At 48.3% G+C, this 14,891-nt stretch overlaps 1 protein-coding gene across 2 annotated transcripts in view; it reads left to right on the forward strand.

The window, feature by feature from the left end:
* The window catches only part of CDK19 (cyclin-dependent kinase 19), a 236,930-nt gene that overhangs the window by 101,966 nt on the left and 120,073 nt on the right, over positions 1-14,891 (forward strand). For both annotated transcript variants that reach the window (XM_015418762.1, XM_015418763.1), the window contains one exon: positions 8,221-8,361. In XM_015418762.1, coding sequence (XP_015274248.1) covers positions 8,221-8,361 — 141 coding nt within the window. The remainder of the gene's footprint in view (positions 1-8,220; positions 8,362-14,891) is intronic.

The following is a 14,891-nucleotide window of genomic DNA, read 5'->3' on the forward strand; positions in this document are numbered from 1 at the left end:
TCCCCTTCTTGCAAAATAGCGGCTCCCATTGCCACATCCGAGGCATCAGTCTGGACAATGAATTTTTTAGTTTCATCAGGGCGCGCCAGCACGGGCTCAGACGTGAACATACGTTTAAGTTTCTCAAAAGCCTCCGCGCAAGCAGGGGACCATTTAAGTGGGGCGCCTGGTTTGGTAGCATCAAACCCCTTTCCCTTGGTTTTTAACAAATCGGTTAGAGGAAGGGCAATTTGAGCGAAATTTTGGATGAAATTTCTGTAAAAATTGGCGAATCCGAGGAACATTTGCAATTGTTTGCGGGTTCTGGGGGGTTCCCATTCAAGCACAGCCTGTATTTTAGCAGGGTCCATTTCCACCTTCCCCCCGGAGATGCGATAACCCAAAAAGTCAATGCAGGGCTTGTGGAATTCACATTTAGACAGTTTGGCGAACAGGTTGTGCTCATAAAGCCTCTTAAGGACCTGGCGCACCAATTTAATATGCGACGGTAGGTCCTGGGAATACAGCAACACATCATCAAGGTAAAGAACCACCCCTTTGAACAAAAATTCATGTAGGACCTCATTGATTAAGTTCATGAAGACCCCCGGAGCCCCTTGAAGCCCGAAGGGCATAACGAGGTATTCAAACTGCCCCAAGGGGGTATTAAACGCAGTCTTACTTTCGTCCCCCTCCCTAATGCGCACTCGGAAATATGCATCCCGTAGGTCAAGTTTCGAGAAGATTTTGCCTTTGGTGGCCTCTGCTACCAAGTCCTTGATAAGGGGGAGGGGGTAGGCATTGGACAAAGAAACAGCGTTCAAACCCCTATAATCCGTGCACAATCTGAGCCCCCCGTCTTTCTTCTTTCGGAAGAGTACCGGCGCGGCGAAAGGGGAGGAAGCCGGGCGAATGAAACCGCGGGCCAAGTTTTTATCAATAAAATTCCGCAGTTCAACTTTCTCAGCCGGCCCCATCGCATAGATTTTACCTTTAGGCAATTTACAATCAGGCAAGAGTTCAATAGCACAGTCAGTAGAGCGATGGGGGGGCAGTTCGTTAGCTTCTTCTTCGCCAAAAACTTTCGCCAAGTCTCTATACTCTCGAGGCAAAGACGCTAACTCTTCCGGCTTCAAAGTGCCGCAGGGGAACTGCGCGGCAGGCCGGTCCCCCCACGAATCCAACCAGCAGTGATCTACACATTTTGGCGACACGAATTTGACAACCCCTTCTTCCCACAAGATGTAAGGGTCATGGGTAAATAGCCAGGGACTCCCCAGTACCAAATCAAACTGCGACTTAGGGGTAACAATGAAGGTCCTGGATTCCCAATGATCGCCAGCCCCCAACCGCAAAGCCATAGTCTCATGCGTACAAGGTTCCATGGGCGCCCCATCCATTTGGGTAAAAATGATGGGAGATTTCAAGGGGGTTATCCCCGCTTCCAGTGTCAATAACACTCTAGGGCTGATGAGATCCCTCCCACACCCAGAATCAATCAACGCTCTCACCCTGACGTGGGTACCCAGGAGCGGATTCATTAAAGAAACAGTCACGAAAAACAGGGAAGGGGTTTCTCTCACCACCTTGGGCGCAGTGCTGGAATGGCCGTGTCGTTTTGCGCCTCTCACAACAGGCCGTTGTCGTTTTCCGCCGGTTCAACCTCCACGTCCTCTTCTGACTCGGCAGCAAGCGGCTCGGTTCCTTCCGGACCTTGGGCCGCCTGAAGAGCTTTGGAGAATCGTGGTTTGGCCATCCCCGTCTTCCCCGGTAGTGGCGTCTTAGGCTTCGGAGTAGGCGGCTTGTCTTTAGCTTGACGGCTGCCACAATCCACGGCGAAATGCCCCTTCTCCCCGCACTTCAGACAGAGCCCCATCTTCATGCGCAGGTCTCGTGCCGATTCCGACAGGCGTTGAGTCTTGGGTCTGGAGGCGCTGGCAGTGACGGGTCTGTTGGTCGTAGCAGCCAGGTCGAGCTTGATGGTGTTTAGCCGATCCTCTGCATTTTCAGCTTCCTGGGTCCAAGCCATCAGGGAGATAGGATTAACAGTCTTCAAAACCGTTTCTCGGATGTCCGCGTTGAGTCCCAATCGATACATTTCAGCCAAAATGTGATCGGGGTAGTCTCGGAGCTTTGCTGCCTGCTTGTGGAATTCCAGTGTGTATTCGCGAACCGACTTCTTGTTCTGACGATAGGTGCGGAGAAATGCTTTGGCCCTTTGGCTCGCGTTGACATCCTCAAACCGAGCCCGCAGCGCCCACATGAATGCTCGCAAATTCAAAAGTTCCGGACCGCGGTCATTGTGCAGTCCCACATACCATGTGGCGGCGTCTCCTTTCAGTCTCGCCGAGATGACATCAATGAGAGCAGCTTCATTTCGGACGAGGTGTCGGCTCTCTTCTACGAATTTGTGCACCCTCACCGTGAAGAAGGCGAGTTCCTCTGGGTTGCCGTCAAAGGTAGCCTCCAGTAAATCCTTGGGTCTGGGCCGTGGAGTCCTTACCAACGGTCCCAGCTGCCCCGGAACTCCCCCGAGAGGAAGACCCGGAGCAACCGGTGGTCCCGCTGGCACTGGCCTCATCGGTGGCGGCAGACCCGGCGGCAGACCCGGCATCGGCTGTTGCGCAGGTCCTACTTGCTGCGGAGGTCCGGCCGGTGGCTGGGCAGGCACCTGCGGCGCGGGAACTCCCGGTGCTGGGGCAACTTGCTGTTGCGCGGCGTGTGCATCAAGAAAATTAGCCATTCTAATGTCCATCATCCCCGGCAGAGCTTCCATTACATCCTGGAATGCCCTCAACAAGTCCCTCACCGAGTATTCCAGTTCCTCCAGTCGTTCCCCGGTGGTTTCCTCAGGGATCGGTTCTCGACTTGGGTAGTCCGGGGGTGGGTCGTAGTCTTCTTCCGTTTGGAAGCCCCCGGCTCCCTCCGAATCCTCTACGTGGCCTCGGGGCCCCGATGGCTCGAACATCCACTCCTCGAGGTCTTGCTTGGAACTCCCCTTCTCCGAGGTAGCCCCCGGCTCTGGGAACAATCCCTTGTCAAACAAACTTTCACGTAATCCGCTCCCTCGACGGGAGTACACCTCACGGGTGCCTTGAGTGTTGTACATAGTCCAGTCATCCTGCCGTTGAGTCTTCCGCGGACCCCAGTGCGAAGGGGTCGGAGGCGGCCAAGACAGATGTGCAGGCCGGCGGGGAATCGTTCCCCCCACGGCACCCTCCAGCGAGGCTGCAGTCACCAAAGGAGCGGAGGTGTGTGGGACCGATCCTGAATCCCCCTCCGTTTTCGGTAGGTCTCCCTCAGCTCCGCTCATGATCTTGCCAGATTCGGAACGATAGGAGAAAGGGAGTTCTAACAATATGTTGGATCCCCAAGCATCGAGAATAAATCCACGTTTTCAAGAAAAGCAAAATTTATTTCAAAGCGTTGAAGACACACTCAAACACGTTCTTTGTTAGAACTGGGGATACACAGTTAGGGCGAGCATAATAAAGGAAATTCAAACAGATACATATCCAATGAATAATATTCCCGCTGGCGGCCTAATGAAACGGTTGCGCGCCCAGTCCATGGGAACCAGGCAGAACATCAGACAAAACACAGGTGCAGTTCTCATGAGATAGCAATAGGCAAGCATTACAGCATCTTCTCCCCCACACATCCACCAGTAGTTATCTTATGCATTCCAGCACAGAAGCAGGATAGTATAAACAAGCCGGGTGCAACAGGGTAAGGATATGTACACAGAGGTCACAGAAAACAGAATGGCAGCTTGCTGACACCAGCTCCGCAAGCGCATCGCCGCAAGGAACCCCTCTCCTCGCAAACACTTCGCCATGGCCTCTGCTGGGGAAAACTTGGAGACCTACGATCCAGCGCACCCCGAGCTCTGGGACTTGTGGAGCGACCAATTGATGTGCCATCGAGCCTACAATGATGTATCCGATCCGGGCAAAAGAAGAAACCTTCTCCTAAGCACATGTGGGGTGAATACCGTCCGCCTCGCAAAGAGCCTCCTCGCTCCTCGATCAATCCTCGAGTGCTCGTACGAGGAGATCATCGACGCGCTAACGAGCTACCTCACGCCCCGGCCAACCACACTCGCCAAGCGCATCGAGTTCCAGACCCGGATCCAGAAAACGGGCGAGACAGCCGCGGCTTTTCTGGCAGCCCTGTGGCAACTGGCCATGGGTTGCACCTTCACTAAGGTGGAATTCGCGTGGGGCATCAGCGACCAGAAGCTGCGAAGGTTGATCGGGACCGCCGACATCACACTTGATGTTGCACTCCAACTCGCCATCGCCCACAAGGCCTCGCACCATGATCGTCAGCCAGCAGCAGCTCGCCTCGTACTCCCCGACTCAGGCCCCGAGAACTCAGAAGAAGAAGACATCCGGCTCCTCCACCAGCCATCGCGCCGGAGGCCACCGGGCTCTGAGGCATCCGGATCAACCCGGAAACTCACAGGGCGGCCCTCGTGCACCAGCTGTGGCGAGGCACATGAGCGCAAGTCTTGCCGTTTCCGCGATGCGACGTGCCACACATGTGGGAAACAAGGCCATCTCGCTCGTGTCTGCCGGTCAAAGAGAAGCCGGTACCAGCAGCCTTCCGCGCAGCCACGCTGCCTGGCCGCCGAATCCCACGAAATGGATGCAGAGACGTCCGACCTCTACCTCCTCACGGCCTGGCCCTCGCTGCAGGTACTCCACCTCCCGAAAGTAGAGTCGACCCCGAAGATTCAACTAACGGTACTGATCGAAGGGTCCCCCTGCACAATGGAAGTGGACTCGGGGTCTGCGGCGTTCATTATTTCTGTGGACACGCTACGCAGACTTTGCCCAAATGGGGTCCCTGCTTGCGCCCACCCCAATTGAGCTTGGTAGACTTCCAAAAAAAACCAGTCCCTATCCAGGGAGTGGGGTCGTTCCGGGTACAGTTCCAGGGATTCGAGGGACTGTTGGACTGGATAGTAGTCGAGGGAAATCTGATCAGTCTTCTGGGCAGGGCTGGTTTGCGCGGCTGGGCATCACAGTCGGGGTCGGGGGGTGCTTAAATGCGGGTTGAGAGACTTTTCAGAGGTTTGTGGGGAGTTCCTGGCTGTTTTCGATGGGGCTTTGGGTTGTGACAAGGGCCCCCCAGTTTCCTTACAGTTAGACCCCAAGGGGGCCCCAATCCGCATGCGGTTCCACACAGCCCCGCTCACCATACGTCCAAAGATTGACGCGGAGCTGGACCGCTTGGTAGTGCAAGGGGTCTTAGAGTCCGTCCCCCACGCCATATGGGAAACGCCCATTGTGAACCCTTTGAAGCCCAACGGCGAGGTCTGCATCTGCGTGGACTATAAGTGCATGAGCAATAAGGCCCTGCACGACCACTCATACCCAGTTCCGGTCGTTAGCCACGTGCTGGCCTTGCTGGCAGGGGCCAAGATTTTTGGGAAACTAGACCTGACACAAGCCTACCAACAGCTGCCGGTAGACGAGGCCACGGCGACCGCGCAGGCCATAGTCACCCACAGGGGAGCATTCAAGGTCAAGAGATTACAATTCGGGTGAGCGTTGCCCCGGGAATATTCCAACAACTAATGGATTCCTTGTTAAAAGAGATCCCTGGAGTGATGCCGTTCTTCGACGAAGTCTTGATTGCCACCATGACCCCCAACGAATTTGCCTCCCGTCTTCGCCCCGTCCTGCAGCGTTTTGACTCGGCTGGACTCAAGGTGAAACGAGAGAAATGCCTCCTCGGGGTTCCGGAGGTGGACTTCCTGGGGTTCCGAGTCAACGCTACCAGTCTGCACCCAGCGAAGGCCAAAGTAAAGGCCATTGTTGGAGGCTCCCGCCCCCACGTGTAAAGCTGAACTTCAGGCATTCTTGGGACTAATAAATTTTTACCACACCTTTTTGCCCCACAAGGTTGCGGTAGCGGAACCCCTACACCAGGTCCTGGATAAGTCGGCCCCGTGGACTTGGGGTCCGAGGGAGGGGGCAGGGGGTGAAAGCGCTTCTGATTTCAAATGATGTGTTGGCCCACTTTGATGAATCCCTCCCAGTTGTCCTGCCGTGCGACGCCTCCCCCTATGGCGTCGGCGCAGTTCTGGGCCACATCCTCCCTGATGGCCGCGAGGTCCCCGTAGCCTATTACTCGCGGACGCTGACGGCCACGGAGCGCAACTATGCGCAGATCGACAGGGAGGGGTTGGCGATTGTGGCAGGGGTAAAAAAAATTCCACAACTTCCGTATATGGGCGCCCCTTCATGATTGTGACAGACCATAAGCCCCTTTTAGGCCTCCTGGCTGCCGACAAGCAAACACCAGAAGTCATGTCTCCCCGGGTGCTACGGTGGTCCCTTTTCCTGGCGGGGTGCCAATACTGCCTGGAGCACCGCCGGGGCAAAGCAATGGGCCACGCAGTTATTAACCACAATACAAACTGTCCACAGTTCTTATCTTAACTAGAATTTGAAACTGAGATTATTAATAATAATACCTTTCAATTTATTGATCGCTCAATCCGGCAGAGCTGCTGGCTCTGAGCGATTTACAGTTACACGGTTTCACACAAGGGACTAACAATTTCATAGGGGGGTAAGGGGTACTTAGTTAACATCAATGCTAATGTGATACTAACTGTGGCTGAAAGCTGACTATTTGTGCCAGGGAGCAGAGGAGGAGGGACAGGGATTGAGTGCAGATTCTTGAGGCTGGCTCCTAATATATAAATTTCTGTTTGAAGCAAGCTAGTGTTGCATTTCCACCAAACCTCAGTGATGAGAGAAATGCATTCTATGTATGACTAGGCACTATATTATCTTATTATTCCATAAGTTCTTGGGTTGGATCCAAACTCCTTTGAACAGAAGATCACAAAAGCAGATCTTTCCCCTGCCCACCCCCAAGCAGTCTGGGTGGGCTTTCCTGAACAGTTTGCTATGATTGAGCTTGGGCCTATTGCCTAAGAGCAAAACAGATGATTTTACATAATTTCCCCCTCTTGCTGCAGCTCCGTTGCCTAAATGGAAGTGAGTGAATGCCTGGGGAAAGAGAGTTTGTATCAAGAGCAGAGCTGTTGCACCTGCTCTGCCTTGTGAACTAGTCTCAACTTTCTTTTTACAGTCAATGATAAATACTGAAATAGGAAGAATTCCATCAATATATTTAATAGCTCTGTATATGCCAGTTTGCAAATCATGGATCAGAGCCAGATGGGAAGCAGGAAGTTTCTTCTGCAAACTTGCTCCCACAGATTTGCAGAAAAAACTAAAAACCAGTGAAAAAATGATGATGTATATGTGGGGAAATTAAATCCTAAATAGAGGAGAGTTGTCGGCGCTGTGCAGACAATGCTTCTCTGTTGGACCACTGCTCACTTCAGCTGGGCACTCTGACTGGAGGTGGGAGGAGAAGTTTTGCTGCAGTGACATTCTGCCCAGCCCCAGCTTCACTGCAGTGGCATCTTGCCCAGCCCCAGTGAAGGCAGCAATAATGATTGCAGCTCCCCATCTTTCCTGACTCCAGTTTAGTTACTGCAACCCTCCATCCATCCCTGACTTCACAAGGAGCCATGGTGGGGCTGAAGAGGTGGCAGCAGTGATAGGGGACAGAGAGCCACACTTGGCCTGGTGTGCAGCAGTAGTGAGAACAGGAGCCATGCCAGGAGCTGTGCCAGGGTTGGCAGTATTGACAGTGGGAGGGGGGGAGTATGGAACCTCAGCAGTGTCAGGTGGATTGAGGGGAGCTGCCTCTGTCATTGTCACCATTGTTGAGGCAGCAAACGTAGAGTTGGGGGGGGGGTAGGGGGCTGCCGCCATGGCAAAGCTGTGATTCTTGCAGGTCTATGCTTGTATTTGTATATTCTCAGCATTTTATATAAGCAAAATTTAAAACCACAAACTGGTCAGGTTTCTATAATATGGTAAGAATAAGGAATTCAGTGTAGATCTCCAGAATCTGTTTCTTTGAGAACTTGAATGCCCAAATTACCATAAAATTGCTTTAAAATCATGCAGTGATGGCATGGAAACTAGAGGAATGTTGGCAAGGAAAATCTGTTTCAATCCAAATAGCTTCTGCCTCATCATGTTACATTTTCATTTCCTCATGTCTCATCAAAAGGTGTATGTTTATATATACTTGAAGTCTTCTCTACCATTTTAATAAGGGGTTATTTTGTCTTACAGTGTCATCATTTGAGAATGTAATTATGTCAAGATACTTTCATGTTTATGTTCTCTTTATTTCCAGCATATTATCAAGTTCCACCGTGCCTCAAAAGCTAACAAAAAACCCATGCAGTTGCCAAGATCTATGGTCAAATCACTACTTTATCAGATTCTTGATGGAATCCATTATCTTCATGCAAACTGGGTGCTTCACAGAGACCTAGTAAGTGCTGTGACTTTTAACTGATCAAGAATATTTTTGGACTATATATGTATTTTAGGAAAGTAGAATAAAAACCCTAAATACTAATCTTGTGGATCATTGTATTTCTTCTTTTTTGTTGCTGAATATTCTTAGGTGTAATCTTTCTGTCCTAATTAGTTCTTATCTGCAACATCCATCAAGAGACAATGACACTGTGTTGGGTGCAGGGGATAATGCAGATAACATTACAAGCAAAAGGCTCATCAATCAGCTGCTTGTATTTTTTGAACAATTTGTGCTGAAATTGCTGGTAGCCATGGTTTACAGCCACTGTTTACCATTGTAAAATTCAATACACTGATATTTTGTAGGGAATACCTCTTGGAGACATTGTCTTTTTGCCCAGCTTTCTTACGGAACTGAGATGTTGCTTACGCAGATAACAGAACTAGCCTTGAAAATCACTAGGCTTGTGTATTAGCTCCATTCTCATTTCTGCTTCCCTTTGCATTAGCTCAGAATTTAATCATTGCCATTTTTCTAGGAAACAATAGTTTCTTGCTATTTATTTAGTGTATACCGCACCTTTGTCTCCAATGGCGACCCAAAGAGGCTTATATCATTCTCCATTTTACCTTCACATCAATCCGTGTGGTTGGTTAGGCCGAGACTGGCCCAAGGTCACTGAACAAGCTTCCATGGCAGTGTGATGATTTGAACCTGGGTCTGCAGAGCGTAGTCTGACACTTGCAACTGCTCCACCACACTGGCTTTCTGTGTCTGACCTGCAAACTGATTTTTCTCTTCCTCCAAACAAGGATTCCAAACAACAGTTTAATCCTGGTTTGGAATCTTTTTGTAGAGGCAAGAGAGCAAATCTACGTTGGTTTGTGCATGGCAATGTGGCTTACTATGAGAGTGAAAATGAATAATTTCTAATCTCTCCATGAAGGGAAGTGGGGGGAGGGGAAGCATGTGCATAAGTCTGAGGATTTCCAAGGCTTGTTCCTGTGATGACAAACTACAGCTTGCTATTGGTAGACATGCTTCTTTCTTTTTGTCTTGTGGATTTATTCCTAATTTGGAGCATCATTAGGTGCAAAACTTTATTTCTAATTTTCATTATTTTTATACTAGCAAGCAATGTTCAAACTATGGAGTCTTGTGAGCAAAAGTTCTACTTTGTGAGCTACTGGCAATAAAGATGTCAGCAAGCTATTTGGCTACTGCATAAATTAGTTTGCTCTGGAGCCATCCTTCCTGAGTTAAGACAAAAATCTCTGAGCTGGAGGCTAAAAAACTGTGAGCTAGCTCACACTAACTCAGCTTAGAGGGAACACTGCTAGCAAGGGAATATGCATGGCTTTAACATTAGAGTCACAAAGAAATTTTTATTATCAGAAAATATATTTATTTATTTATTTGTGTTATTTATCGTCTGCCTTTATCACTGAGACTCAAAATGGATTACACAATATAAATCAGTACAATCATGGTGGGGCATCCAATAAACAGTGTAATAGGATTAGAATTGCAGGAATCTGAAACAAAGCATAAGTATTAACAAGTTAAATGATGTGGAAATTACACAGTAGGATAATACAACAGATAGTACATAATATTCACAATAGTACCAGTGCTGCTATTTGACTCAGAGCGATAATAGCTTAACTGTAGAACACTTTGGGTTATAGCTATGAACTGCTCACAGAAGGCACTCAAACTCATGAATGGGTTAAGGTTAAATGAACTGGTTATGCTTAGCCTGCAGCAGGGAGACCGCAGAACATGATTGTAGGTCTGTCACATAGACTTGTTCTTTGCTGTTTTGAGGTGGTGGTGGTGGGGGTTAGATCTCAGATTTCATTTGAACATTCGGAGAAATTTCCTAATGGTAAGACCCATTTGCCAATTGAAACTGTTCTGGGGTGGGGGCTCTCACTTGCTGGAATTTCTCAAGTAAAGGCCATGCAGTTATCTGCTGAGAATGCTCTAGTTGTGATTTCCTGCACTGAGTGGGGGATTGGAATAGATGGCCTATTATAACACCACTCTAGACTCTGATTCTGCTGAATTATAAGGACTTTTTAAATAAGAAAAAATAAGAATTGAAAGGGGCATCATGTTATACTGTAACACTTCTGGAGTCAGAAGTTATACAGGATCCTTAGTATGGTACTTTAGGAATACTTCAGTTTAGGGTAGCTTGAAAATAATATTTTCATTTTATCAGTCTCTATCAAATCCAGCTGCTCTTAATTATTTGATTATATATGGATATATGTCTTTTGTGTAGGAAATATGCTGTGTTTTTTGAATCGGATATAGGTCACTGGTTTACCTCTTGCTTTCTATGCATTAGCTCACAGACTAAATCTGTGGTAAAGAGATGAGTTTGTGGCATGGTGCCTTGAATGCCTACTATAAAGGTAATAATGCAAACAATAGTTGGTTATTGTGATACATGTTGATATTGGTGACTTTGAAAATATATTTGTGACGTCTTAAAAGCAAAATATGAGCAGTGAAGTAGGATGTTGAAGTCCAGAACCTCAAAGGCTACATTATCAGAAATAAGTACCAGGTGCAAGGCTGGTCACAGAGGTAAAATATGCACTCATAATTAGGGTTGTGCAAAAAAAGGTAGTTTTTGAGTTCGTGTTTATGGAACCAGAAAAATATTGGTATTTCCCAATATTCCTGAATCCCAGTGTTTGTATGGTATTGGTATTCGGGAAATATTTGGGGTTCTCACATTCCCTTTAAATGCCTTTTGCAAGCCTTGCTGCGGATCAGCTGGGGCAGTGTGGAGCTGAGAGCTCTGCATGGCCTCAGCTGGAACTGGCTCTCAGTATAGCTGAACACACCCAAATAAAAGCCCCCCCCAAAAAATCAGCTTTTTTACAGGCTCAGCTATACTAGTAGCCAAGTATAGATCTCTGATCTGTATTCGGCTGAAGTGTTTACCGAAAAATACCAATAAGGTATTTTTTTCTGTTTCCTAATATAGAGAAAAGGGATAGCAGAAGCACTGGGAAACGGTTTATTTGAAGACTTGAGCTCTGATACCTCAAAAGTGAACAAAACGTCTTGCCATTAAAATCAAACTATCACAAAGCAGATTTTAAACTGACTTGTGGGAAAAGCTAACAGGAGCAAAGAATCTGATGCAGACAGAGGAGCAAATGTTTATATTTTGCTGCTGAAAGCTTCACTGTCAAGTTGAGTATTAGAAAAGAAACCTGGTAAAAATGGGATACAGTTACTCACGGATATATAAAATCTAGAGAAAAGATAGTTGCAATGGCAGATGTTTCGCTCTATATGTCAAGAGACCACTGAATGAAATGAGGGTTTTTGTGGATAAAGTCCTGTCGCTTCGCCACAATCTCCAGGCCAATATTGATACAGTATGTGAACTAGAGGCCCCTTGGTTGTCTTTCAATATTTGATAACTTCAGGTGGCTCACCTGGTCCGATGTTGACAGTAACATGGTGCTACTAAGCCAACCACATGCCTCTTAGACCCATGTCCCTCATGGCTGGTGAAAGCCCGTGGTGATGGAATACGGGGGCTCCTGGTAGACATTATCAACCTGTCCCTAGATTTAGAGGTCCACCTGGAGGCAGTGGTGGTACAGCTTTTGAAAAAGCCTTCCTTGGATCCTACAGATCCTTCCAATTACTGCCCAGTCTTGAATTTGTCATTTCTGGGCAAGATAATTGAGAGACCGGTAGCCAAGCAGCTCCAGAGTTTCCTGGATGACACCTCAGCACTGGAACCATTCCAGTCCAGTTTCTGCCCTGGCCATGGGACAGAGACAGCACTGGTCACTCTCACAGATGACCTCCACAGACAACTGGATCGTGGTGGGTCATCATCCGCCACCTCAAATGTGAGGCATGCCCTACAACAGCTGCTGCCCCTCTCCCCTCACTCCCCTCCTGTGACATTAAAAGGGGCCTCTAGCTGATTGGTAGAGCACATGGCCCATCATTCAGCCGGAGGGCCCTTTAAAACTTGCAGCCACTGCTCTCCCTCTCCTCCTCCAAGATTTAAAGGGTCCTCCAGCTGATCAGCAGGTCCTTTAAATCTTGTAGGAGGTGAGGGAGAGGGGCAGATGCCGGCTGCTTGCCTTCCCTGACCTCCAAGCAGCGATTTCACTGTTCGGAGTTCAAGTGCGGGCAGCATTGCTCCCTCTAAGCTGTGGAGTCTTGTGAGCAAAAATTCCACTTTGTGAGCTACTGGCATTAAAGTTGTGAGCGAACGATTTGGCTACTGCATATGTTAGTTTGCTCTGGAGCCATCCTTCCTGAGCCAAGACAAAAATGTGTGAGCCAGAGGCTACAAAACTGTGAGCTAGTTCACACTAACTCAGCTTAGAGGGAACACTGGCGGGCAGCCTCCACTTGAAATAAACATTTAAAGGGGACAATGGTATATTTCAAGCGGGGGCTGCCCGCACCTGAACTCCAAGCAGTGAAATCACCGCTTGGAGTTCAGGGAAGGTGTGCAGCCACTACTCCCCCTTTCCCCTCCCTCCTCCCCTGCTGCCCCACAAAATTTACCCATGCCCCACCAACCCAAAATTTCTGGCTATGGGGCTGCTAATCTTACATTTGGAAGTGTTCTTTGAATGATGAGAAAGGTGAGAAAAAGAAAGAATAACAATTAGGGAATAAGAAGGATAATCTTATTATGGAGAGGAAAGTACCTAAAAACAGGAATCAGGAATAAATTGACATTTCCTATAAATCAATGGCACAGTTGTATTTGTAATACAGTATATTGCTCTGACTGTTTGATCTCAAAAATGATATTGCAGCTATTTCTATACTGGAAGAAGTATAGAAAAAGCAACCAAAACAATCATTTCATACTATAATGTTCAGCACAAAATGCTTACTCATTTGGGAATTCAATCTTGAGTAAATGTGATGGGATTTATTTATTTTTTTGCCTTCCTGTCCCTTGTCCTCCATGCTTTTTAACTTGGAGGCTTTTAATGTGAACCTGCTGGGAGAGGTCATTTGGAGATTTAGACTGAGTTCCATCTTGTATTTCCAGTGGAATCCAGGAAAGCCATGAAAACCATGAACCATGACCAGAGGCAGTTTTGGGGCTAATAAGCTGTGGAGGTGCCACAAGTAGGCAGAAGGATTGACTCTGAAAATGTATCTGGAAGCTACAATTGGTACAGAATGCTAAGGCCAGAATTCTGAGTGGAGTGGGCCATAAAGACCATATCACTTCAATCTTCTTTCACCTACATTTGGCTCCCAATTTACCTCTGGGCCCAGCTCAAGGACCTGGTATTGACCTTCAAAGCGCTATATGGCTTCGGAACAGAATTCATTAATTCTCCGGTGGTCCAGGAGTGGGGCAGTCCTTGACTTCTTACTCCTGGGAAAGCACCTCCCCTTTCCATAGGCAGGGCCAGCAAACTTTGATCCCAGAGGAGAGGGGCTTATCCTCTGATCCCCAGTCTTACCGGCCCTGCCTTCTGAGCAGGACGTGCTGGCTGTGCTCTGAAGAGCACGAAGATCCCAGAAGACACCGGAAGGTCAGGAGGCAAGAGAGGCGGCTGAGGGTGGTGCAGAATCTCTGTCGCTGTCCCTTTCGGCATTGGAATGGAGCCCCCTCCTGTTCCAGATTGTGACAAGGAGGGACATGTCTCTTGCGCAGTCTACCCGGTCAGGTGAACCACGGTAGGACTGTATCCATTGAGAACTGGCAAGGTGTGGAAGAGGAGAGAGAAAGAGGACTACCCTCCCTCCTCCAGTTTTCTTTTCCCCGCCCTTTACTCCTTTCCTCTGGATCTGGATGGGAGGTTCTTTAAAAGGACGAATTGCTTCTGGTCCATGTCTCTAGCAGGGACATTTTACAGTCCTTATTGCTGGGCCTTCGGGAAAGGGAGCAACAATAGACAGCCTACTTCTTCCCCACCTGATTCAGCTGATGTGGGTGGGGTAAGGCTCCATTTTGGGGCTCTGTTAGGAGAGTGATGGTGGGTACTTACACTTTCAGGTTCCCCTAAAATGGCTGAGAAGGTTGGAACATCTAGCTCCCAAGGCACAGAGAGTCTTAACCCTTCACAGACTACTAATATAGCCTCCCAAAATACTGAGCCCTCAGGAGAGGAAGCCCAGTCAAATTTCTCTCCTGGCTTAGAGAGGAAATGAGAAAGAATTCACTGAAGAAATACAGGCCTCCCAAGCATAGTGCCAGAAAAAAGGTGAACTATTAGAGCAGGAGAAAGAAAAGGGTGCCTGTCATTCAATCTAGACTCTTCCTCCTAATCTCTATAATAGAATATGGGCTAAGGTCATGAGGGCACTAGAGCTTACATACACTCCACAGATACAGGAAGACAAGGAGGTTCCTGGGTTCTTTCCTGTAGGCTCTGACAAAGCCATTCCCAAGTGTGCCGCTTCCTGTGGCATTATATAATATCATTATGGCAGAATGGGAACACCCAGCCAATTTAAAATCTGGGAAACCCAGTGTTTAATAAACTCTGCTCTCTTATTCCAGGAGCCACAAAGAA

This window comes from Gekko japonicus, unplaced genomic scaffold (assembly GCF_001447785.1).
Source record: "Gekko japonicus isolate JY-2015 unplaced genomic scaffold, Gekko_japonicus_V1.1 scaffold880, whole genome shotgun sequence".
Lineage (NCBI taxonomy): Eukaryota > Metazoa > Chordata > Lepidosauria > Squamata > Gekkonidae > Gekko > Gekko japonicus.